General features: G+C 39.8%; 1 protein-coding gene across 3 annotated transcripts; it reads left to right on the forward strand.

Moving 5' to 3' along the window:
- The first annotated feature begins 575 nt into the window (after positions 1-575).
- Positions 576-23,596, forward strand: LOC149813446 (lactoylglutathione lyase family protein / glyoxalase I family protein). Of its 3 annotated transcripts, none has more exons than XM_089992477.1 (9): positions 576-674; positions 808-933; positions 1,054-1,115; positions 1,672-1,732; positions 1,863-1,942; positions 3,108-3,178; positions 3,368-3,457; positions 22,922-23,039; positions 23,227-23,596. In XM_089992477.1, exons 2-8 carry the CDS (start codon positions 841-843, stop codon positions 23,020-23,022), a joined length of 558 nt encoding a protein of 185 aa, XP_089848603.1. In that variant the 5' UTR covers positions 576-674; positions 808-840; the 3' UTR covers positions 23,023-23,039; positions 23,227-23,596. The 3 variants fall into 3 exon arrangements, with proteins under 3 accessions (XP_089848603.1, XP_089848604.1, XP_089848602.1); XM_089992478.1 differs by having other exon boundaries at positions 603-674; positions 811-933; XM_089992476.1 differs by lacking the exon at positions 576-674 and having other exon boundaries at positions 681-933.
- The last annotated feature ends 295 nt before the right edge of the window (positions 23,597-23,891 follow it).

Below are 23,891 nucleotides of genomic sequence, written 5' to 3' on the forward strand. Positions count from 1 at the left end.
TTTTGTCTTGAATCTCGTAAAAGTTGACCTTTATATTTACCTTATGATTAGGAGTGTCAACGGTTTGGTTCGAACTTATGTGAAACCAAACTTGAACCTGATTTTCGGATATGATATCGAGTTCCCACTTAGGTCTAATTGGTTCTACTATAAGAGAAACCATATCTGAACTCAATAAAAACTACGTGAACTAGACCTAGACCATACCCGATAAATAATGTTCTTTTTATCATTTTTGCATTAAAAAAATGCAGGTCTTAATCCAAACTCAAGTCGGCCCGGTTCTGGTATAAAATTTCATAAACTGTACCCAGATCTATGTATTAATAGGATCTTCGAGTTTGAACCTGGGTCTTAATCGAATCTTTTTATTTATCACCGTACCCGGACCCTACAGGGTTTGGTGGGTAAACCCAACCCGTTCACACCCCTACTTGATGATGAACGATCACAGCTTCTATTTTTTCAGCTGTGGTTCTTGGCAAAGCCGAGAATAAGCATAAAAAACGTGAAGAATACCGTCAGGAGATTTTAAAAAGGGACAGGTGTTAGCATAAGAGAGAGCGGAGAGCGGTGGACTACTGACGGTGCTCGTCGGATCGAATCGGTCTGGTGACTTCTGCTCTTCTTCCTCCTCACACGCGGCAGTGAAGAAGGAAGAAAAGGATAATAAGGTATTTTAGAAAAATGTCGTTACGGTTGCTTGTTCCGTCCTCTTGGTTGCTCTCACGCTGTTCCTCCCTTCTTAAACGCCCCATCTCTCCCTTCTTCTCTCTCCCGTCCTCTCCCTCTTCGCGCTTGTTTCAGAAGTCCCGATTTGCTCGTCGGCCGTTTTGTTCGATGGCGTCTGTGTCCAAGGAGTCCGCGACCAACAACCCGGGCCTTCAGGATCACGCTGATGAAGCTACCAAAGGTTACTTCATGCAGCAGACCGTAAGTTTTTTTTTTTCGTTTTTTTTTGCATTCCTTTCATTCGATTCCTCTCCTTTTGTCGTGTTACTCGAGATGGTTTACGGAACGGTGTGTTGATGGTGTTTTGGGGGTGAATGGCAGATGTTCCGGATCAAGGACCCGAAAGTTAGCTTGGACTTTTACTCTCGCGTTTTGGGGATGAAGTGAGTGTTTTTCATTGAAATTATCTTCTCGCTGAGAAGCATTTCTGGGTATTCAGTTGATATAATCCTTGAATTTTAGTTGGTCATTGGTGATTATTAGTTGGGTGCCACTCTGATCGTTTCGTTCTCTCTGCGTCCGATGATCCAAGAATTGCCACGATTTTCCACCCTAAAATTCTGATTCGGTTCATTATGGGGATGTCTGTACGCACCCACCCAGTGTTGCGTTATGAAGTTCAATGCAGTTCCACTGCATGGCCTAGTTTTATGGATAAGTGGGTGCATCCACAGAAAACTTTTGCGAGTCGCATGTGTCTGAAATCGGACGAAATTAAGCGAATTCGTAACAAAAAAAAGGAAGCATCAGATTCCTTTTAATATATTCCTGCGTGATTTTACGGATAGAACTAAGCTCTTTCTAGCAGCAATTTTTATTTGATTCATCTATATAGAACGTATGTGCATGCTAGTAGAACATATTATGCGTGTATGTGCTTAACATTTCAGTTCAGGTTATACATGGATGCTTGGTAATTATACGTATCCATCATAACAGGTTACTTAAGCGATTGGACTTCCCAGAAATGAAGTTCAGCTTATACTTTATGGGTTACGAGGTAAATATTACATGACTTCTATTGTAATTTTAATTGTCTTGTGCATTGTATTGTTTTATTGTAGCAGTTAACCTTATGGACCGTAATCCATGTGGATTTTCATGTATAATGCGTGTGTGATTTCATTTAGGATACCACGCTTGCTCCAACTGATCCGGCGCAACGAACAGTGTGGACGTTCAGTCAGAAGGCTACTATTGAACTTACACAGTGATCACCAGACACTCTTTCTCCCTTTGTAGAACAAACTGTTGCATGTGATTAATTTAGCAGGCTGTTAGTATTTTCGTATATGTTTTTTGTGTTACTTAGGTGCAGATGTGGATGTTGGTGTCAGATAAAATTTTCTATTATTGAACACATCAAGGTTATATATAAAACAAGTTAGGGATGGAATTATTAAAAATCATACTTGCATATGGTTTTTGCTTAATCTGAACATCTAGATGCATTTGTTATTGTTTGCTTGCTGCAACACATGCTTTAGACCAAATCATTTAAATGGAAAAGCTGAATTTTTATTGTAATGCAGGCCATTGATTTTTAGGTTTCTTTGCATGTGGTTTTTGCTTAATCTGAATCTCTATAAGCGTTTAACATTGTTTGCTTGTTGCAACACATGCTTTAGACCAAATCATTTAAATGGAAAACTTGACTTTTTATTGTAATACAGACCATTGATTTTTAGATTTCTCTAAGAATCTGTCTAATGAATCTGAACTTAAAAACTTCTTAACCAAATACATGTTTTGCAATAAATAAATTATATACATCACATTTCTAACCACAAAATGTGAAATAAAATATTAAGAAAGTACTGTGGTCCATTCCTAACATAGGAGGGAGCAATTACTCTACACACAAGCACGCACATCTGAGTAAGATGTTTGAACGTCAAACTACTACAAGAGAGGATGTCAAATTAGCAACACAATGTATGTGATCAATCAATAAAATATTAGCCGTTCATTCCAGATTTCTTTAATGAATTAATATATGATCATGAAGATATGGTCATTAAAATGCATGTAATTTCGCATAATTAACAAAATTAATTGTAAAGAATATGAGTGTGCCCAGCAAGGAAAGCCTAAAGGTACATTTGCAGGAAACACTTAAAACACTAAATGAGCTAAAAGCTAAAGTGTCAGTGTCACACCGGGTGTTGGACATGGACATATCTGGCCGGTATGAGTGCCCAGGTAGTAGGTGTATTTTGAAATGTTCTATAAGCTTTTCTTACTTTAAATTTTTAAATGTCTCAAATAACCTGAAATTGCTTTGCAAGTTTTTAAGTTTTTTTAGTGTTGTGTGTTATTTCACAACTTTGCTTCTCAAGTTTTGTGAAGCTCAAAACATCTTTTAATCTTTTCAGTAATTGGGGCACTGAAAGTGATCCGGAGTTCAAAGGTTACCATAATGGTAACACAGAACCTCGCGGTTTTGGTATGTATAGATCTCTCCCTTGATTCTCATTGGATCACTAATATCTAGCTATTACTGTTATTGGTTGTAGAAGCTTACAAGTTCTGGTGCTGTACAATTATTCATCATGAATATGCCAAGCACTGTATGTCATGTATGAGATGCTAATTTTAAATAAGAGACATGTTGCAACATCATTTTTGTTTTCAGGGCATATTGGAATTACGGTTGATGACACATACAAGGCGTGTGAACGATTTGAACATTTGGGAGTTGAATTTGTAAAAAAACCAGATGATGGTAAGTTCTGCTTGCTCAAGCATGATCAAACATGCCACCAGTTTTAGGGGCTGCAGTACTGATTTTACTGTCAAGTCATTATGCTTACCTTCTTCCTGTGTCTCCCATTCTGTATCCTGTTGGCATACTTTGCCAATTGGCATATGTTATGCATTATTTGAAGTCTTTCTTAGTTTTTTTTTATGAGAAAAAAATATATATATCAGAGGTTCTCATGCTGCTACCCTCATGCTATGTTTATTGTCATGTTTCTTTTTATAGGACTGTTTTCCTGCTAGTTTGTACACATTTCATATTTTATTGCTGGTGGGTGCAAAGGCCTATTCACCGTAGAATTTTTTTTATGTCCAATCTGTATGCAACTCTGTTCAACACTGAGTGCTGGCCTCCATGGACTTGGTAGAAATGATGTTATAATTCCTTACTGATGGCACTCATGAATAATATAAAGTTTGACTTTTAGGTTAGACAATCATTCATGTCTTCCATTGCATGTTGAGACTGACACGAAATAGCACGAAACCCAAGATGTTCCAAATCATAGTCCAAATGCCAACTGAAATGTATTTGAATACTAACGATATGCAAAACTTGATACAAGTATGAATAAATGATTTTATTAATAATGAACAAAAACACATAAAAGAAATAAATACATAAGGGGCTCACTACAATACACATAAAAGAACCTAAAACTACCCATCACTCTCTCACCCACAATAGGTACACACACCCCATATATAGAGAGAGAAAAGAGAGGAAGAGAGAGTAAAGAGAGGAGAGAGAAAGTCCTCTCTAGCCATTGGACTAGAAATTTAGCTGTTAGGCTTTCTCAACAACTACACTGTTCGCTTAGTTTCCAACACAAATCTAGTTGTTGGGATGCGTTCCCAACACAAACCTACTTGTTGAGCTGAGTTCCCAACAACTAGTGTAAAGTTGACTTTACAATGAATATATATGTATATAAATATATATACATATAATATATAAATTACATATATAAATATCTATATTGTAACGCCCCAAAATTTCGACTTGTGATTTCGAAAACCTTATCGAAAAACCTTTCAAAGATTTAAAGTTTTAACTTTTAAAAACGACAGCGGAAGACATTTAGAAAGGAACACAAGTCAACAATCCTGGGTACGTTAGCTGAAAAACCATCATTCACATGTACAACAACTTAAAGGAATTTAAGAAATAAGGCAATAGATTAAAAATCTGCAGTTTATTACAAAATGAGCATTTTGTTTCAAAGTTCAATAAATCTAAAGAAAACTCAAAAAAGACCCAGAGCCAAGCCGCCAGCAGAAAGAAGATAAATCTTGATCCATGTTGCACCACGCCATCGGCCGCCAGTGAAGTCCTACTCCTCACCTGCCTATGAAATGGGTCAGTTTCATAACAAACCAGTAGGTGCACGAATAGATAAGTAGAATGAAAATAAAACAGGACATTCTTGAGATAAGCAATTATGATATTTAAGCAATTAATACAATTGTAGTCTATTCTAACAAATGTAATATGTGCAAAGAGCTGTTAGTTGAAGTAGTGTAAGTCTCAGTCATCTACAACTATTCATGAAGATATTCTTTAAGTTCTGATATTAACTAGCCTGTGGGTACGCACAGACGCGAAACGTAGAGACAGCCGAGACCGATCCGGGGGTTTATTATGTCAGGTGTTTTCATTAACCCGGATGGCTGACTGAGTCCGCTCCTAAGGGGACGGTCAGTGACCAAGAGAGTAAATCCCCAAAGGCATTCGTGGCCCATTGATGCATCCAACTTCTGCAGAAGTGCCTGGGAGTTACCACCTAGGATAATTTATGGTAATCCCAATTCCCCTAACTCCGATGACTGGGGAAGCCGAGTCTTTTGCCCGTGGGGTGGTTGTTAACAATCTGTCCATCGGAGTTTTTGTACCATCCATCCTCTCCCTTGATGAACCATGAAGATCAAATGGGTATGACGGGGGTTTCTTAACCGACGCCCCATACTACATGCTCTGGCCTATTAGACCCACTTGAGCATCTTGCCTGTGAAGGCGAAATGTCACCATTTATGTGATCTCAGCATTGTGCAAATTACACGCATCGAGGTTGCTACAACCTCGTCCTCCAACCATCGTAACCCACATGGGACGTACTTGTCCAAAAGTACGGTTGTACCTCCCTAGAGGTACGACTACGATGAGAGGGCAACATATAAGGTTTTATGATTCTTTTGGTTCATACATGACATGTATTGCTTTTCTGAGCAATTGGCCTGTGGAGGCCGATAATATCACATCAAAATCAATAAAGTGTTGATTCCCACTTCAGGATACTTCATGACCTCACATAAAATTCATACCGTACATGACTTAAGGTTCGGTTACAATAGCAATTGCAGTGGTTTTCTCTCCAGAATTGAGTCTATTCACAAAGTCTACCTTAAGTATGCAGTTTCAAAAGAATAAGCATGCAAAACAGACAATCACGAGTTAAGTAATCCTACACGTAAACAGGTATGCCAATTAACCTACTTGATTCTTTCTAAAATGAGTCTAACCACAGAATTTACATTAAGCATGCAATTTCAAAAGAATCAAAATGAGTAAAACTCTGACCAGCCAATACTTCTTCAGATAAGCAGGTTTGTAAAATAACTATTCTATCTCAGAAGTCTTATTTTATTTTGTTCATACAAACTTTTTGTGCGACTTTCCCCTACCTCGGGATGTCGTGCAACTGCGTGCGTCTACGCGTGTAGATGATACGAGGCTCAGGCCGCGGAGCCAGAGCGGGGTTCGATGCGAAGTCTGCAAAAGTGCTACGTTAATTATCATGCGGAGAAATAGAGAAACAGGCCTGCCGATAGAACAAGAGAGAAGCAGCAAGGGTGTGCCCCTGCTGGCCGAAATCAGAAAAATGACAAGGGGCGAGCCCTTGCCTGCAGACAGCCACGGGGTGACAGGGGATGAGCCCTCTGTCAAAAACACCGAGGCGGCAGGGGGGGGGGGGAAGAGAAGAGGGAGGAGAAGAGGGCGGCGTAACTGGGAGGCGGTGGCCGGCGGCGGTGGCGGGGCGCAGTGACGACAGGTCGGCACGAGGAGGAGGAAGCTCGAGAGGGGAGGCGTGCCTCCCCTCGCCCTCCTGCAATGCTCTTAAAGAGCTCGGGGGGCGATGAAAGGGGAAACCCCGATGGGTTTCCCTAATCTACCCGAAAATGAAGGGGGAGAAAAAGGGGGTGGTGCGGCGCTGGGGATCCTGCGTCGGGTTACTTAAAACCCTAAAGAAAATGGGTCCGGGTCGGGTCCGGTCCGGACCGGACCCGGCCCGGGTCCAAAACAACATTTTTTTTTGTGGTTCTTACATATATACATACAAAAAGGATAGAGTAATCTTAACACCCCCCTCAAACTTACGGTGACTCACCATGAATTTACAATCATAAATAAAGAACCCATTATTCGTTGCTTTCTTAAAGGATGCTCTTGATCTTCAATCATATGCTCTATTATACAATGGGTCTTTAGGATCTTCAATATCATCAATATTTGAGAACATGTAAATAGAGCTAACAAAACATCCCAACTATATCGTGTATATCATAAAACATAAAAGATTTCAAAAATAAACTATATCAGTTATATATTATGGAGAGAGGATGGCCAAACACACCAAAATTACAATATATAAAAAATATTTAATAAGACAATTTAACAAATTTCAAAATTATTTTAAAAAATTAATTTTAAAAAATCATTAATTTTTCAAACACAAGTCATTGATAGACTCACTTCAATAGATAATTTTAAGAAATCATAGTTCTTAATTCATAAGAGAACATAATTGTATATTATCAAAAAGAAAAATGCATGCATAAAATATCTCAAAGATAAGCTCATAAATCATTAATTACTTTAAAAATTCATGAAAACATGCATTATTCAAAGTCAATACTCACATATATCTATCACAAAAAGCACATTAATGCATAAAAGACATGGATTTTCAACAAACATCAATACCATGAAGAAATAACTCACAAAAGAGTCTAAATTCCAAAATCCCACAAAGGAGAGTAAATTACTCATAGTTAGATTTTCTTTCAAGAATAAATCATTTTTATACAACGAAAGATATAAGAAATGATTCAAGTCATTCAATAAGGATTTAAGAAGATATAAATAATCGTGGATCAATTAACTATTATATTTTAGAAGCAATATTAACCACACCACTAATGCATATATGAATGAATCATGCAATAGTTTAGAATCAAGGAAAAGGTCACTTATGGACCAATTTTAAGAGATAACAATAAAAAACTTTCATGAGACATCACCTTACAGGAAATATGAAGAGATTTAAAATCCCACAAATATCAAGAAATGATAGTTTGTGAATATCAATATATATGCAAAACACGCAAGGTAGCCAATCATAAAACAAATTTAAAGTTTTCTTAATCATTCAATTAAAGCATATTTAATGTAAAATGCATGAAAATATTTCAACCATTTTCCATACAATAACAAATGAGTAGTAAAAATTTAGAAATTTTATGGAAAGATTTAAAAATCCCACGTAATACAATGAATGATATTTGTAAATCTCAACAATAGTTCAACCATCATAAGCAATCATCTCACTAGACCTCCAAACCTAAAAAATCAAGTGGATCATATACTAGAACAAGAGTATAATCACAATGCCACTTATGGGCTAAACAAACACACAAAAAGTGTGAATAATCAATGAGCATACATAAGTCACCACATTAAAAACATCTCTTGTCTACATATGATAACACTCAAAATAAGTGTATCGGCTACTACAACAAGAGTATAATCACAATGTCACTTATGGGCTAAACAAAACATAAAAAAATGTGAATAAATATCTCTTGTCTACATATAATGACACTTAAATAAGCGGCATAATAGGAGAGAACATATGAGGTAAGGAGAAGTAATGAAAACAAATTAATGTCACCAAGAAAAATAATGATATCAATTTTAATAATCTTTTAAAACACTATGATTTAAAAAATAAATAGCTATCACTGATAATCATAATTATAAGCATTTATAATAACAATGGCCAAATAAACAAATGAGTGATACAATACACTCACAGAACCAGAGATCAAACAATCATTAGTTGAAGTCAGATTATAAGCTGACAATCTAAACTGACACAAACTGAGGTGCACGTAACTCACCCCAACAAAAAGGCCAAAAGAAAATGATGCGTCATATAAAATTTTGTGATGAACAACCAAATGCCATAAGAAGGCAATAAATACTTATGAAAATCAATTTTCAAATAAGTGAGTTTATGTATAAGAACTTTTGGAAAAAACAAAGTTTCAAATCAAATCAAATAACTGTAGGTGAAAATTTTAGAATGAATATAGTGCAATCATGTGCACAACAAGATAACAATTGATAATTTTTCACAAAACAAGATTTCATTAATAACAATGAAGGATTAGCATGGCCAATATAAGCAAGATATATAGAGAGGTAGCTCAATATAGATTATAAGTCTATCTATGAGACAATAGTGATTTTTAACATTAAATGGGTCAAGACATATATAGAGATTTTTCAAAGAATCATAGAGAAAACCAAGAGCACAAGTACAACTAATTATGAATACTCTCAAAGAGATAAAAGATCATGTATATGCAATAATCTAATGACTTTAAAGCCACATATCCCATACAAAAGCTTATGAAGGATCACATAAGATATGCGTAGGAATATACACAAATAGCCATAAAGATACTAACATACACAAAATATATTTTTTTAATTATCATGCTTACGCAAGAACTAATAAAACAATGCCTCATTTTTAAGAGAAAATATTAATTTCAATTAATTTGAGAATACATCTAATTTTTCAACAAAATATCAAACAACATTTTTGAAATGACACAATCATTAATGGCATATAAAAACATGCATAGACATATGTATACGACACGTGAATATGTAGATGATATACCGATAGAGCAAACTCACGCGATCCTACAAATCATTCATGGCATGACTAATGAGAGCATACATACAAGAATTTAAAATTTCTTAAGTAGCACATCTCAATAAAAGCACCACATAAAATTTAAAGAACATGCTTTGACATGTGCATAAAGTCACCAATTACGATAAACATAATACATATAACAAAAATTGACTTTTTTGTAAACAACATGAAAAAGCATGTAAACATAGTATTTAAGATTTTAAGAAATCACATATTCTTTTAAAATATAATTTTCATTACGATATTTTTCAAAAAATATATATTCATAATCGAAATATATACTTCAAGTAAACATGTTTACGCAAAAACATATGTCAAAAAACAATAATTTTCATAAATTCTACTTTTAATTAATTCGAAAACATATTCATTTTTAACAAATAGCCACAATATTTTAAATATATATACCATAAAAGTTTAAAGTAGAGAATCCAAAGAAAAATACATACCAGAATACGAGTCTTGTGTTCGAACCGTACATCAATTCAAATCTTTCTTTTGAAGTACAAACATGAACAAGATGTCTTGTTTTGATACCATGATGCAGAGCAGGATCGACCCAGATCCATACCGCCTGACCCAGGCAGGAGACTGGACCTGCACGACGGGATCGAGGATCGAACCCAAGTAGTGGATCCGATCCAGATCACGGTACCAAGACGCAGGGGCGAGGTACCCCTGCGTACCTATTCCAGGCGAGCACAGGCCCAACGGCAACATGAAAACGACTCGGGTCCCATACTGGACCCGAGACCCGGATCTGCCAACATGTCTTTAAAAACCCTCTCCTAGGGTTGCATGCGGCAGACTTGATGGAAGATTGCAACAGCCTTTTATTTCTGAATTGTTTCCTTTCAACAGATTTCCCCTTTGTTCTTTTCTTCCTTTCTATTGCCTGTTCCTTTTCATTTATGTTCATTCTACTGCTCAGTTGATGTTTACATTGAAATAAAAATAAGCCTCATCGATTTCGGTGGGCATTCTTCTTACTTTCTGCACATCGCACGACCGTAAGGGTCGTGCCTCGTCAGCCATCATCAAAGAGCGCAAAAACTGATTCTCCTCGCTGCATCAAAGTGGTATCAGAGCACCAGCCTTCCTCCTTCGTCAGCGGCATGGCTCAAGAGGCGAGGAACGATCCTGCAAGTGGAAAGGAGCGAGAAGAAACCGATAACGAAGATCCAATGATGCGCATGATGGAAATGATGACCAAGATGCAAGAAAATATGTTGCGCATGAACAAAGAAGTGGCAGAGATATCAAAACAGCTGGACAGAATTGAAGGTCGGCTCATCGCCTTAGAGTCGCCAGTGGAGCCGCACACGACGTCAACACAAAAGATGGGTATGGGAGTGGGCGACGGTGCTGTCGGTCTTGTCAATGCTGTAGTGATCGACCCAGCCCAACTGAACCGTCAGCCTGCCGTGCAGCTGGAGGGCATCGGGGAGGATCTGCGCAGGAATGCCAGCCGCGAGACGCTCCAGCAAGGGGTGTCGTTTCTGAACCTTGGCGCGATTGACACTCGGGTGGTCGACGCCCTCCAGCCGACCCTGGGGTCCATTGAAGAACCTCCCAATGTCGGCCTGGGTGCGCAGGCTTGGCACCGACCCACGACCCAGGGGCTGCAGGCCAGACGTGGCTTGTAGGGCCCGAGCGTGATGCAGGGCCTGGCTGCAGGTGCACCTGCGTCAGCCGGGGTCGGGGCTGGCCTATCGACCCTCCCAGCACCCGTGGGTGGGGGCTCGATCGCAGCCCACCAACGAGCAAAGGGGGGTGACCCCCTGTGGATCGGACTGAACCCGAAAAGGTCCGGTCAGGAGCCGAGACTATTAGGACCCGGGTCCCGAGGACCATCCTTTGGGTCCCCAGGAGCGGGTTCGAGACTTGAAACCCCATATCCGACCTACCCAGTTGGGTTCGGTTCGCGGTTCGCCCCGTATCAAACCTAACCCACTACTTTTGATCCCCAAAATGGATCCAATGTCGACCCAAACCCATATCGGACCCGGACGGAGCTCCAGTTTAAATTTTGAGCCGGGTCAAAACCAGACCCATTTTGTTATGGATCAATGATCGATTTCAAACCAGGCCTTGTCACATCACAACTCAATCCATGATCCTCCCTATCCCATTCTGGGTCCGACGAGTAGTTTAGGACTTGACCCGATCCAGATCCAATTGGGTGAATCATCCCAGTATTACACCAATCAAACCCAATACTCGTACCAGACCCAACCCATTAACCCATCCCCGATCCAGAACCCATTACCATACCCGACCCAATACCTCTACCCTAACCCAACCCATAACCCACACCCATATTGTCCCATTCCTACACACCTAGAGCCTGAGACCCGACCGACTCGTCTACCTTTAGTAGGACCTCCTGTCATACCAGTGCCACAACGCCGACCACAGATGGCTCTCACCCACGGTCTAGCTAGACTGAGGCAGTTTCCAGCAGCCGTCATGCAGATTCAGCAGGGACCGGTGCGACCTGAGCGCCGACCACCCGTCATTGGAGTTTGTCAGCTCCAGTATCCAAGCGAGCAGTACTGCGCAGAGGGTGATGAAGCAGTGTTGGATGACGACGACTTCTGGAACGAGTACCCCGCAGGAATGGTGGAGAGTCGTTAGCAGAGAGCACCAGAGCACCCATTCACCTACGGGGTGAAGCTAGACCTTTCGGAGTTTGCAGGATGATTCGATGCAGAGCAGTTCTTCGACTGGTCCTATGTTGTACAGTTTTCTTCGACGACCACACTGTAGCTGAGCACCGTCGTGTCTCTCTAGCATCCACCCGGTTGAGGGGCCTAGTGCAGACATGGTGGGTTGAGCTGCAGAGATCGAGGGAACGGTAGGGACTAGAGTGCATACAGACATGGGAGGAGATGCAGCGGTTGATGCAGCCCAAGTTCGTGTCGTCGGACCACGCTGAGAGAGCCTACAAGGAGTACCTGACACTGCGTCAAGGAACCCATACTCTAGCGGAATACACTGTTGAGTTCTATCGTTTATCCCTGCGAGTGCAGATCGAGGAGACCGCCTGCCAACAGGTCACGAGGTATATTTCTGGTCTCCGTCCTGCTATTTCTGATGATTTCAGTTGTGTCACAGTCGAGTAATTAGATCAGGCAAGCAGTTATGCCATGAATGTGGAGGACAAATTGAAAAGGAGGCAAGAGTATAGGACCTCCCGTAGTGACCAGTCCAGTCAACCCAAGTCGAGTTTCCCAAACAGGGAAGCAAGCTCCCCTAGGAAGGAAGACTCAAAGTCCACCCCTAGAGTAGATCCTAGCAAACCCGACCAATTCGGACCCACATACAATACCAGATCTAAAGCCAAATCTAGTGAGTCTACCATCCAATGTTTTAGGTGTCAGGAGTTAGGACATGTCGCGTCTAGGTGTCTTACCATGAACAAGAGCGCCCATCTCGTCGAGGTATCGTTGAGTCAGCATCCGATAGTGAGAGTGAGGGTGGGTCATTGGTTGAGGAAGAGGATGAGAGGGAAGTCATAGAGTTCGACGGCAACATCGAAAACTTATTGTCCATCCGTCATGTTTTGACCACACCCCGGGAGTCGACCCCTGCAAAATGGTTGCGGAACAACATTTTTAGAACCCGGTGCAACTGTGAGGGTCATGCATGTGATGTTATTATCGACACTGGTGCGTGTGAGAATATGGTGTTCGAGAGTGTTGTGTCCACCTTGAACCTGAAAATGGAGAAATTGTTTCAACCATACAAGATGACATGGTTCAAGAAAGGAAATGAGGTTCCCATCACCCAGCGTTGTTTAGTTCGGTTCTCCATGGGGGAGCATTACCACAATGAGGTGTGGTGTGATGTAGCCCCTATGAGTGCGTGTCACATTCTTTTGGGTCGTCCCTGACAGTTTGATCGCAAGATCATTCACGATGGCCGTAGGAACACGTACTCCTTTATTTTTAAGGGCCATAAAATAGTCCTTCTACCTATCAAGGAGACTTGTTTTTTCACTGTGGGTAAGCCTGTGCGAGTTCCCAGGCTCGCGGGCCTCTCTTACGGTCTTTCTTGAGCCATTGTCAGGAAGATGGTTATTGTTATGCCCTGGTGGCTAAGCCGTTGATGAGTACGTCTTTATCCATTCTCGCGGACATCGCCCCTTGTTGAGGAGTTTCACGACATTATGCCAGATGACCTTCCTGATGGTCTACCTTCGATGAGGGTGGTTCAGCACGCTATTGATTTTGTCCCGGGATCGAGTCTCTCTAATCTCCCCGCGTATCGCATGAACCCATCCGAGCATGTCGAATTGTTGAGGCAGGTTCAGGAGTTACTGCAAAAAGGTTTTATTCGTGAGAGTGTGAGCCCTTGCGCAATGCCCGCCCTGCTCACCCCTAAAAAAGATGGGTCCATGCGCATGTGTGTTGATAGTCGAGCGATCAATCTCATCATTGTCAAATACCGTTTTTCCATTCCTCGTTTGGATGATATGTTTGACATGTTGGTTGGTGCCTTTATTTTCTTCGAAATTGATTTAAAAAGTGGGTACCACCAAATTCGTATCCGAGATGAGGATGAGTGAAAAACGACATTTAAGACACGTGATGGATTGTATGAGTGGTTAGTCATGCCCTTTGGGTTATCAAATGCCTCGAGTACCTTCATGAACATGATGACCCAAGTATTGCATCTTTGTATAGGGAAGTTTGTCGTTGTCTATTTTGATGACATTTTGATTTATAACTCGTCTTTGTGTGATCATTTGAATCATTTGCGTCAGGTCTTAGAGATTTTAAGGAGGGAAAAGTTGTATGTCAATGCCAAAAAGTGTGAGTTTATGACGTCAAGTGTTGTGTTTTGGGGCTTTATTGTGTCGTCTGATGGAGTTAAGGCGGATCCTGCCAATGTCCGTGCGATTGTTGATTGGCCTACCCCAAAGACTATAGGAAAAATCTGGAGTTTTCATGGGTTAGCCACTTTCTACTGTCGTTTTGTGAGAAACTTCAGCACCCTCATGGCCCCTATCACGGAGTGCCTAAAGGGGACTAGTTTCCACTGGACGTCTACCGCGGGAAAGGCCTTCACGCTCATCAAAGAGAAAATGACTAGTGCCCCCCGTCTTAGCCCTTTCTGATTTTAGCGCAGTCTTTGAGGTTGAGTGTGATGCCTCTAAAGTAGAAATTGGTGCAGTCTTGAGTCAGAACCGCAAACCCATTGCTTTCTTTAGTGAAAAGCTGACTCAAGCCAGGTCCCAAAACTCCACTTATGATGTTGAGTTTTATGCCGTTGTACAAGCCTTTCGTTATTAGAGGCATTATCTTATTTATACGGAGTTTGTCTTGTACACGGATCATGATGCATTAAAGTATTTGAATAGTCAAAAGAAGTTGAGTGCTCGTCATGCCAAGTGGGTCCGCTTCTTGCAAGAGTACACCTTCACTATTCGCCATCAATCAGGCACTCTAAACAAGGTAGCAGACACACTTAGCAGGAAGAATAGCCTTTTGATGACTATGTTTGTGCCGGTCGTTGGGTTCGAGCAGTGCAAGGAGTTATACCCGACAGACCCTGACTTCCAACAAGTCTGGGAAGGGTGCCTCTGTTAAAATGTACCTATATATATATATATATATATATATATATATATATATATATATATATATATATATATATATATATATATATATATATATATATATATATATATATATATATATATATATATAAAGTCTGTTTATTACATCAATACCCGATAGGGGTATTTTTGTAATTTCACAGTTGTTTTAGAAAACAACTATTTTTTCTTTTTTGAACAAATGTAACTTTTACTTTTTATTTTTTTTCATTTCTTTTTTATTATTTTTGAGGACCTAAAGGGGCTCCAACATAGAAGTCGTTGGAGCCCCCAACGGTCACAAATGTGACCGTTGGGGGCTCCCAACGACTCTATGGGAGCCCCCTTTTGGCTCTCCTTTTGAGGCCCTTTGGCCCTCCTTTTTCCTCCTCCTTCTCTTGTATAAATAGGGGTGATCCCCTTGTGTATTCTTCATCTTTGAGAGCTCCTCTCTCTTTTCAATAAGAGGCTTTGTATATTGTTGCCTTCTTAAAGGCTTGTGTTTGTATTGTCCCTTCGTGGACTTGTGATATTTTCTCTTTTATTCATTGTTGTATGTGCTTGTATGCACTCTTTATATTTCCGCAATATCTCATTACATGGTATCAGAGTCACTCGATTCTTGAAGGAAAGGTGTGGTTCGTGTATCTCTTATTTTGGTGGACATCTTCTCACTTCTTGGCAACATCATGGAGACAAAGATTGATCTTTCTTTCAAACTCAATGGAAAGAACTATATGATGTGGGCATCGGCAATGGAGAATAATCTCAAAGGGAAGAAGCTTTGGGGTTATGTCATGGGGACCGTTCCGGAACCTAAGCTTATGCTCACAAAAATGGAAGAAGATCAAGAAAAAGCTCTTGAGGGAGATGCTCGTCTCAAGGCCATTGAAAATCATCAAAAGGAAGTAGAAGATTGGGAAAGCAATCACGCAAAAATCCTTGCGTGGTTTATGAACAATGTGGAGCTTAAGGTATGTGCTAATATAGCTAAATTTCGTAGAGCCAATGAGGCTTGGTCCTTTATGAGGGGTATGTATACCCAAAAGGATCTTGCAAGAACATACTTCTTGCAAGAAAAAGTTAGAACCACCAAGCAAGGTGATTCTAGCATTCAAGACTACTATAGTGCCCTTAACCCACTATGGGATGAATTGGCTCTTTTAGAGCCAAAGTGGGTTTCTATGGAAGATGTTGATTTAAGACAAAAACAAATGGAACAAGAGCGATTGTTTCAATTTCTTTTTGGGCTACGCCCCGAATTTGAGCAAGTGAGATCCTCACTTCTCCATAGATCTATTTTTCCTCCTATTGAGGATGCTATTGCCGAAATCACTCAAGAGGAGACAAGGCTTGGCATGAGTAAGCATGTTGATGAAGTCCTTGCCGTATCCAAACCGGTTAACAATGTTAGAACCTATAACCCTCCTCATTTTGGGAAACAAGGGAACTACAATGGAGGAAGAAAAATGATTGTTTGTCATTATTGCAATGAGTCGGGTCACATTAGACCCGTTTGTCCAAAGCTTTTGGGAGCCTTCAAGCCTAAAGTAGTCTCTCTTGAAGAAACCACCTCCAAAGAAGATGAAGGCAAAAACAATGACATTAAAGAAACTCTTGGACAAATATCTATGGCTCTCCAACAAATTCTAAAAGTTTCTTCCTCCACATCGGGTGCGGCTATTCCTTCTACATCTTCACTCGGTACATATTCTTGGATCCTTGACTCCGGAGCCTCTTTTCATATGACCCCTCATGAAAATGCATTTATTGATATTTGCATCAATTCAAAGGATTCTTGTGTTTCTACGGCCGATGAAACCTTTTTAAAAATTTCAAGTATTGGTTCTTTTAAAGATTCTCAAAATTTTTGTGTTCCAAAAGTAAGAGTTGTTCCCAAACTAAATTTAAACCTTTTTTCGGTTTCTCAAATTGCCGACCATGGATGTGAAATATCTTTCTCATCTAATGGTTGCTTTGTGCAGGATCTCCGGTCCGGGAAGCGGATTGGGCAAGGCCATAGAAAGGGAGACCTCTATTATATGGACCATCTTGATCTCCCTACAAACTTTTTTTGTTCTTATGTCCAAGAAAAAAATATGGAAACTTGGCATAAAAGACTTGGTCATCCAAGTTATTCCAAAATGTATCTCTTTCCTTTTGGAAACAAATTTTGTAAGGAAAAAGAAATTAATTGCAAAGATTGCATTTTTGGAAAAATGAAGTCTATTCCTTTTCCAACTAGATCTTTTTTCTCATCAAGGCCTTTTGAATTGGTGCATTCGGATGTTTGGGGTCCTTCTCCGGTTATGTCTAAAGGAGGTTATTCATATTATGTTACGTTTATTGATGACTTTACTCGATATGTTTGGATTTATTTCCTTAGTCATAAGTCGGAAGTATTTACTTTCTTTAAAGATTTTCATAAAAAGGTTCAAAATCAATTTCAAAGCAACATATCTATTTTAAGATCCGATTCCGGTGGTGAATACTTATCTCACGAATTCCAAAACTACTTAAACCAAAATGGCATTTGTCATCAAAAGTCATGTCCTAGGACTCCTCAACAAAATGGCCTAGCGGAAAGGAAACATAGGCACATTATAGAAACCGCTAGAACATTGCTTGTGTCTAGAAATATTCCAAAAAAATTTTGGGCGGAAGCCGTTCTTACCTCAACTTATCTAATCAATAGAATGCCCTCTTCTAAGTTAAAAAATGCTTCTCCCTAAGAGAAACTCTTTAAGTTTTCACCCGATTTTAATCGACTTCGTATTTTTGGTTGCAAATGTTTTGTCCTACTACATAAAAGGGATAAGTTATCTTCCAAAGCAATTGAATGTGTATTTTTTGGATATGGTGAAAATAAAAAAGGGTATAGATGTTATGATTTTAAGAATGATAAACTATACGTTTCAAAAGATGTAACATTTCTCGAAGAAGAAAACGGTTTTGATAAAATAGAAGAGACAAATGAAATCGATTATGTATTCTTATATGATCTTATTGATGACATACAAGAAGATTCTCTTGAAAACATAGATGACACTCACGAGTTAGCCCCTCTTGACATAACACTCTCAAATGATAGTAATTCAAATACAAATGTTCATGAGAGCAATGCCAATATAAATGTTTACTCAAGAAGAAATCAAGAAAAACCTATTAGTGCCCTCGAAAAATACTCTCAAATTTCCGAATCCATTGAGGAACCACAAGTTAGGCATTCTTCTAGAATATCAATACCCCCAAATAGGTTTGTCTCCTATGACTCTTTAACTCCCAACTATCGGGCATGTTTGATAACTCTACACTCTTATTTTGAACCAACTCACTATAATCAAGCTAAATCTATACCTCATTGGGTTGAAGCAATGCAAGTTGAACTAAATGCTTTAAAAAAGGCCAATACTTGGGAAGTAGTTGATCTACCTTCACACAAAAAACCTATTGGTTGTCGTTGGGTCTTCAAAGTTAAAACTAAAAGCGATGGCTCTTTGGAACGATATAAAGCAAGATTGGTTGCTAAGGGATACTCTCAAGAATATGGTATTGATTACGAAGAAACATTCGCCCCCGTAGCTCGTATGACAAGCAAAAAATGGCCTATTTATCAACTTGACGTAAAAAATGCTTTTTTAAATGGAAGTTTAAGTGAAGAAGTTTATATGGATCCACCACCCGGAATAAATATTAAGCAATGTCAAACACTTCGGCTTTTAAAGGCATTATATGGTCTTAAACAAGCTCCTAAGGCTTGGTATGATCGTTTTAGTGATATCATGATAAAATTAGGATTTCATTCTTGTTATAATGACACTGCTCTTTTTGTTTAAAATGCAGGTTCTAGTATCGTAATTTTGTTGCTTTATGTTGATGATATGATTATCACTGGAAATGATCAAAGTAGTATTATTAATGTTAAATATGTTAAAAGATAATTTTGATATGTCTGATTTAGGTTTTCTCAGATATTTTCTTGGAATTGAGGTTGCATATTCTCCTAGAGGATATATTTTGTCACAGATGAAGCTTGCTGCAGATATATGTTCTAAGTCTGGGATTTCTGATGATAAGAAGGTAGAGACTCCCGAGGTTATTAATGCCAAGTTGCGGTTAGAGGATGAGGTTCTTCTGGAAGATCCTACACCGTACAGACAACTCATTGGGTCTCTTACATATTTAACCATCACCAGACCAGATATCACTCATGCGGTTCACTCAGTCAGTCAATTTCAGCATGCTCCTACAACCGTGCATATGAGTGCGGTTCTCCGAATCATCCGCTACATTCGGAATACCATCAATAAAGGGTTATTTCTATCCTCTTCTTCCCCTTTGAATCTTCTTGCTTATACTGATGCAGATTGGGGAGGTAATCCCAATGATCGAGTCTCAACTACTGGTTTTTGTGTCTTTTTAGGGGACTCATTGATTGTCTGGCGATGCAAGAAGCAGCAGAAAGTTTCACTATCATCCACTGAAGCTGAGTACCGGGCAATGGCAACCACAACAATGGAGCTTGTTTGGCTTCGCAGTTTGCTTAAAGATATGGGAGTTGATATTACTGAAGCCTCAAAGTTGTGTTGCGACAATAAGAGTGCCATCTATATTGCAAGCAATCATACTTTTCATGAACGTACGAAACATATCGAAATGGATTGCCACTATGTTCGTGACGAATTTTTACGAGGAACTATTGCTCTGCCATATGTCACTTCAGAATATCAGTTGGCAGACTTCTTCACTAAAGCTCTTCCGGCTCCTCGGTTCATGTTTCTTCTCGGCAAACTTTCCGTCCTTCCCCCGTAAAGTTTGAGGGGGGGTGTTAAAATGTACCTATTATATATATATATATATATATATATATATATATATATATATATATATATATATATATATATATAAAGTCTGTTTATTACATCAATACCCGATAGGGGTATTTTTGTAATTTCACAGTTGTTTTAGAAAACAACTATTTTTTCTTTTTTGAACAAATGTAACTTTTACTTTTTATTTTTTTTCATTTCTTTTTTATTATTTTTGAGGACCTAAAGGGGCTCCAACATAGAAGTCGTTGGAGCCCCCAACGGTCACAAATGTGACCGTTGGGGGCTCCCAACGACTCTATGGGAGCCCCCTTTTGGCTCTCCTTTTGAGGCCCTTTGGCCCTCCTTTTTCCTCCTCCTTCTCTTGTATAAATAGGGGTGATCCCCTTGTGTATTCTTCATCTTTGAGAGCTCCTCTCTCTTTTCAATAAGAGGCTTTGTATATTGTTGCCTTCTTAAAGGCTTGTGTTTGTATTGTCCCTTCGTGGACTTGTGATATTTTCTCTTTTATTCATTGTTGTATGTGCTTGTATGCACTCTTTATATTTCCGCAATATCTCATTACAGCCTCTCCTTTGATCGCACATCCGACCCACGATTTAGCATACATAACAATTACCTCTTTTGCGGTAACAAGTTATGTATACCTGCGTTCTCCTTTTGATTTTCAAGTTACATGAAGGGGGACTAGCTGGGCATTTCGGACGTGATAAAACGTTCGCTCTGTTAGATAAACGCTACTTTTGGCCAAAAATGCGCAAAGATGTTGTCAAGTTTGTTCAGAGTTGTCAAGTGTGTCAAGTGTCCAAGGGTTGACGTCAGACTAGTGGTTTGTATACTCCGTTGCCCATCCCCGAGCGACCTTGGGAACACGTGTCCATGGATTTTATTGTGGGTCTTCCCAGAACCTCGCATCGTTTTGATTCCATCTTAGTTGTGGTTGACCGATTTTCCAAGATGGCTATCTTTGTCCCGTGTAAGCGAACCACCGACGCCTCGTTAGTAGCCTCGTACTACTTCAAGGATGCGGCCCACTTTCATGGATTGCCCCCACACGATCACCTCCGATCGTGACACGCGCTTTATGAGTCATTTTTGGAAATTGTTATGGGCCTTATTGAAAACCAAGCTCCAGTTCAGTAGCGCATACCACCCGCAAACCGATGGCCAAACCGAAGTCGTGAACCGCACCCTAGGGAACTTACTAAGGAGTCTAGTTGGGGAGAATGCCAAAACATGGGACCTAGTCTTGCAGCAAGCCAAGTTCACATATAACAGTTCCATCAACCGGTCCATGGGCAAGTCTCCTTTTCAAGTTGTTTATGGGTGGTCACCAACCCATGTCGTAGATCTAGCACCTGTGTCTAGTCTCCCAGACCCAACACCAGATGCATTTGATGCCATTGAATAGATGCGTGACATCCACCGACAGGTCCGAGCCAAATTTGTTGAGAGTTACGAAGCTTACAAAACTTTCGTAGACCAAGGTCGTCGAGATGTCCAGTTTCAAGTTGGTCAGTTAGTTAGTATGGGTTTACCTGCGTTTTGAGCGTTTCCCAGTGGGTACTTATGGTAAATTGAGTCCTAAGAAACATGGTCATTTCAAGATTTTTCGGCGATTGGGTCCAAATGCCTACCTCCTTGAACTATTCGAAGATTGGCACATTTCGCCTATCATCAATGTATCTAATCTATATGCTTACTGTGGAGACAACAAGTCATCAGAGCCGACTTCTTCCCAACCAGGGGAGAATGATGCAGAGCAGGATCGACCCAGATTCATGCCGCCTGACCCAGGCATGAGACCGGACCTGCACGACAGGATTGAGGATCAGACCCAAGTAGTAGATCCGATCCAGATCACGGTACCGAGATGGGGGGCGAGGTACCCCTGCGTACCTATTCCAGGCGAGCACAGGCCCAGCGGCAACATGAAAATGACTCGGGTCCCAGACTGGACCCGAGACCCGGATCCTCCAGCATATCTTTAAAAACCCTCTCCTAGGGTTGCGTGTGACAGACTTGATGAAAGATTGCAGCAGTCTTTTTTTCTGAATTGTTTCCTTTCAGCAGATTTCCCCTTTGTTCTTTTCTTCCTTTCTATTGCCTGTTCCTTTTCATTTACATTCATTCTATTGCTCAGTTGACGTTTACATTGAAATAAAAGTAAGCCTCATCGATTTCGGTGGGCATTCTTCTTACTTTCTACACATCGCACGACCGTAAGGGTCGTGCCTCGTCAGCCATCATCAAAGAGCGCGAAAACCGATCCTCCTCGCTGCATCGTACCATGACACAGAATAGCACGAAACTCAAGGCATTTCAAATCGTAGTCCAAATGCCAATTGAAATGTATTTGAATACTAATAATATGCAAAACTTGATACAAGTTGTATGAATAAATGATTTCATTCATAATGAACAAAAATACATAAAAGAAATAAATACATAAGGGTCTCATAGGCACACACGCCCCATATATATCGGAGGAAGAGATAGAGTAAAGAGAGGAGAGAAAAAGTCGTTTCTAGCCATTGGACTAGAAATCTAGCTGTTGGGTTTTGTTCCCAAGACAAATCTAGTTGTTGTTCTGAGTTCCCAACAACTAGACTGTTGGTTTGAGTTCCCATAAACTAGACAATTAATATATATGTATATAATATATTATATACATACAAAAAAGATAGAGTAATCTTAACAGAGACTTCCCTTTTTCTACAATTGTTCTTCAACTCTGTCAATCATCAACACAATAAAGAATGACAATTCAAGGTTAATTTTGATGGGTTCTGCTGTTAGCAATTCTCTTGTTGCAGCTATTGTTTGATGTTGGACTCTGGGGTTAGGCCTTCAATTTTTAACTGTATACTGTGGACTTTCATGACCTTGAAGTCGAATTCCCCAATTTTCTTATCTTCTGGCAGTTCCCATGTGACCCTATGTTATGCACATAGAAACTAATTGAGCTTCATTGACTAACGGATTTTAAGGAAAGATGAAGGGGTTGGCCTTCATTAAGGATCCTGATGGCTACTGGATTGAAATCTTTGACCTGAAAAGAATTGGACCTACTGCAGCTGATGCCTCTTGAGAAAATCAGATCTTCAAGTAAGTGTTTTATCTTTTTTTATTTGTTATTGTTTCCTAGAAATTTTCATGTCCTAAAATAATGGTTTTCAGTCAAGCAAATCTCATCTACAAGCAGTCTTATAAATAATAAATCTTGTTCAGGGATGTTGAAGATGAATTATTTTTTCTCCCTTTTTGTGTAATTGCTTCCCTTCTATTGGAACAGGTTCCAGGATGGATTCACTGCTGCTACCGTTCTGTTGGCGTTCTTTTATTTTTGAGCTCCTCCCTTCAGATATTCTGTAACATCAAGTTTGATCCTTCAGCTCTTGATATTTTTTTTCGACGTACTTTTTTCGTTGTTGCTGCATTCTGAATCTACAATACCCAGACTGGTCTAAAGCAGCATGGGATTGCTCTGATGGTGGTTGTAATAAACTTAGGTGCTGCCTCATGTTTGAGTATAGAGTATAGACACAAATGCAGTTGTGCATTGATCAAGACTGTAAAAGCTGTGCACTTGGTACACCTTTGGGATCAATAACAACCCCCCTAGATGGATGATTCACTCTTTTCTTTTACTCAAAATTCTAAAAGAGTCAGGGGCCACATCGATGATTCACTAAACATTTTGTGGAGCTAATTTTTAGTAAAACGTTTTGTGCATGTTTGGTTGATGGGGTTCTTATTTTGAAACAAACATAGCAAAGAGCTGTTTTTCAAGAACAATTTGTGGCTTCTGGCGGGGCATTTGCTCCATCTCGAACCAGAGCTTTCATCTTCTTCAGCAATTTCAAGGGTGACTACTCCAACTTGATCCCTCATTTTCATGCCCATAGACATGTCGTTTGCATCCTCTTGCTGGCACCCTCACTGGTTTCACTGGCTGCA

This window comes from Nuphar pumila, chromosome 16 (assembly GCF_984573655.1).
Source record: "Nuphar pumila chromosome 16, dmNupPumi1.hap1.1, whole genome shotgun sequence".
In the NCBI taxonomy this organism is placed as follows: Eukaryota; Viridiplantae; Streptophyta; class Magnoliopsida; order Nymphaeales; family Nymphaeaceae; genus Nuphar; species Nuphar pumila.

Excerpts from the sequence above, each read along its gene's own strand:
- LOC149813446 (XM_089992476.1), top strand. The coding sequence starts at position 688 with ATGTCGTTACGGTTGCTTGTTCCGTCCTCTTGGTTGCTCTCACGCTGT. Across the intron at positions 934-1,053 it reads GTTACTTCATGCAGCAGACC|ATGTTCCGGATCAAGGACCC; the intron begins GTAAGTTTTTTT and ends GGTGAATGGCAG. Across the intron at positions 3,179-3,367 it reads CACAGAACCTCGCGGTTTTG|GGCATATTGGAATTACGGTT; the intron begins GTATGTATAGAT and ends TTTTGTTTTCAG.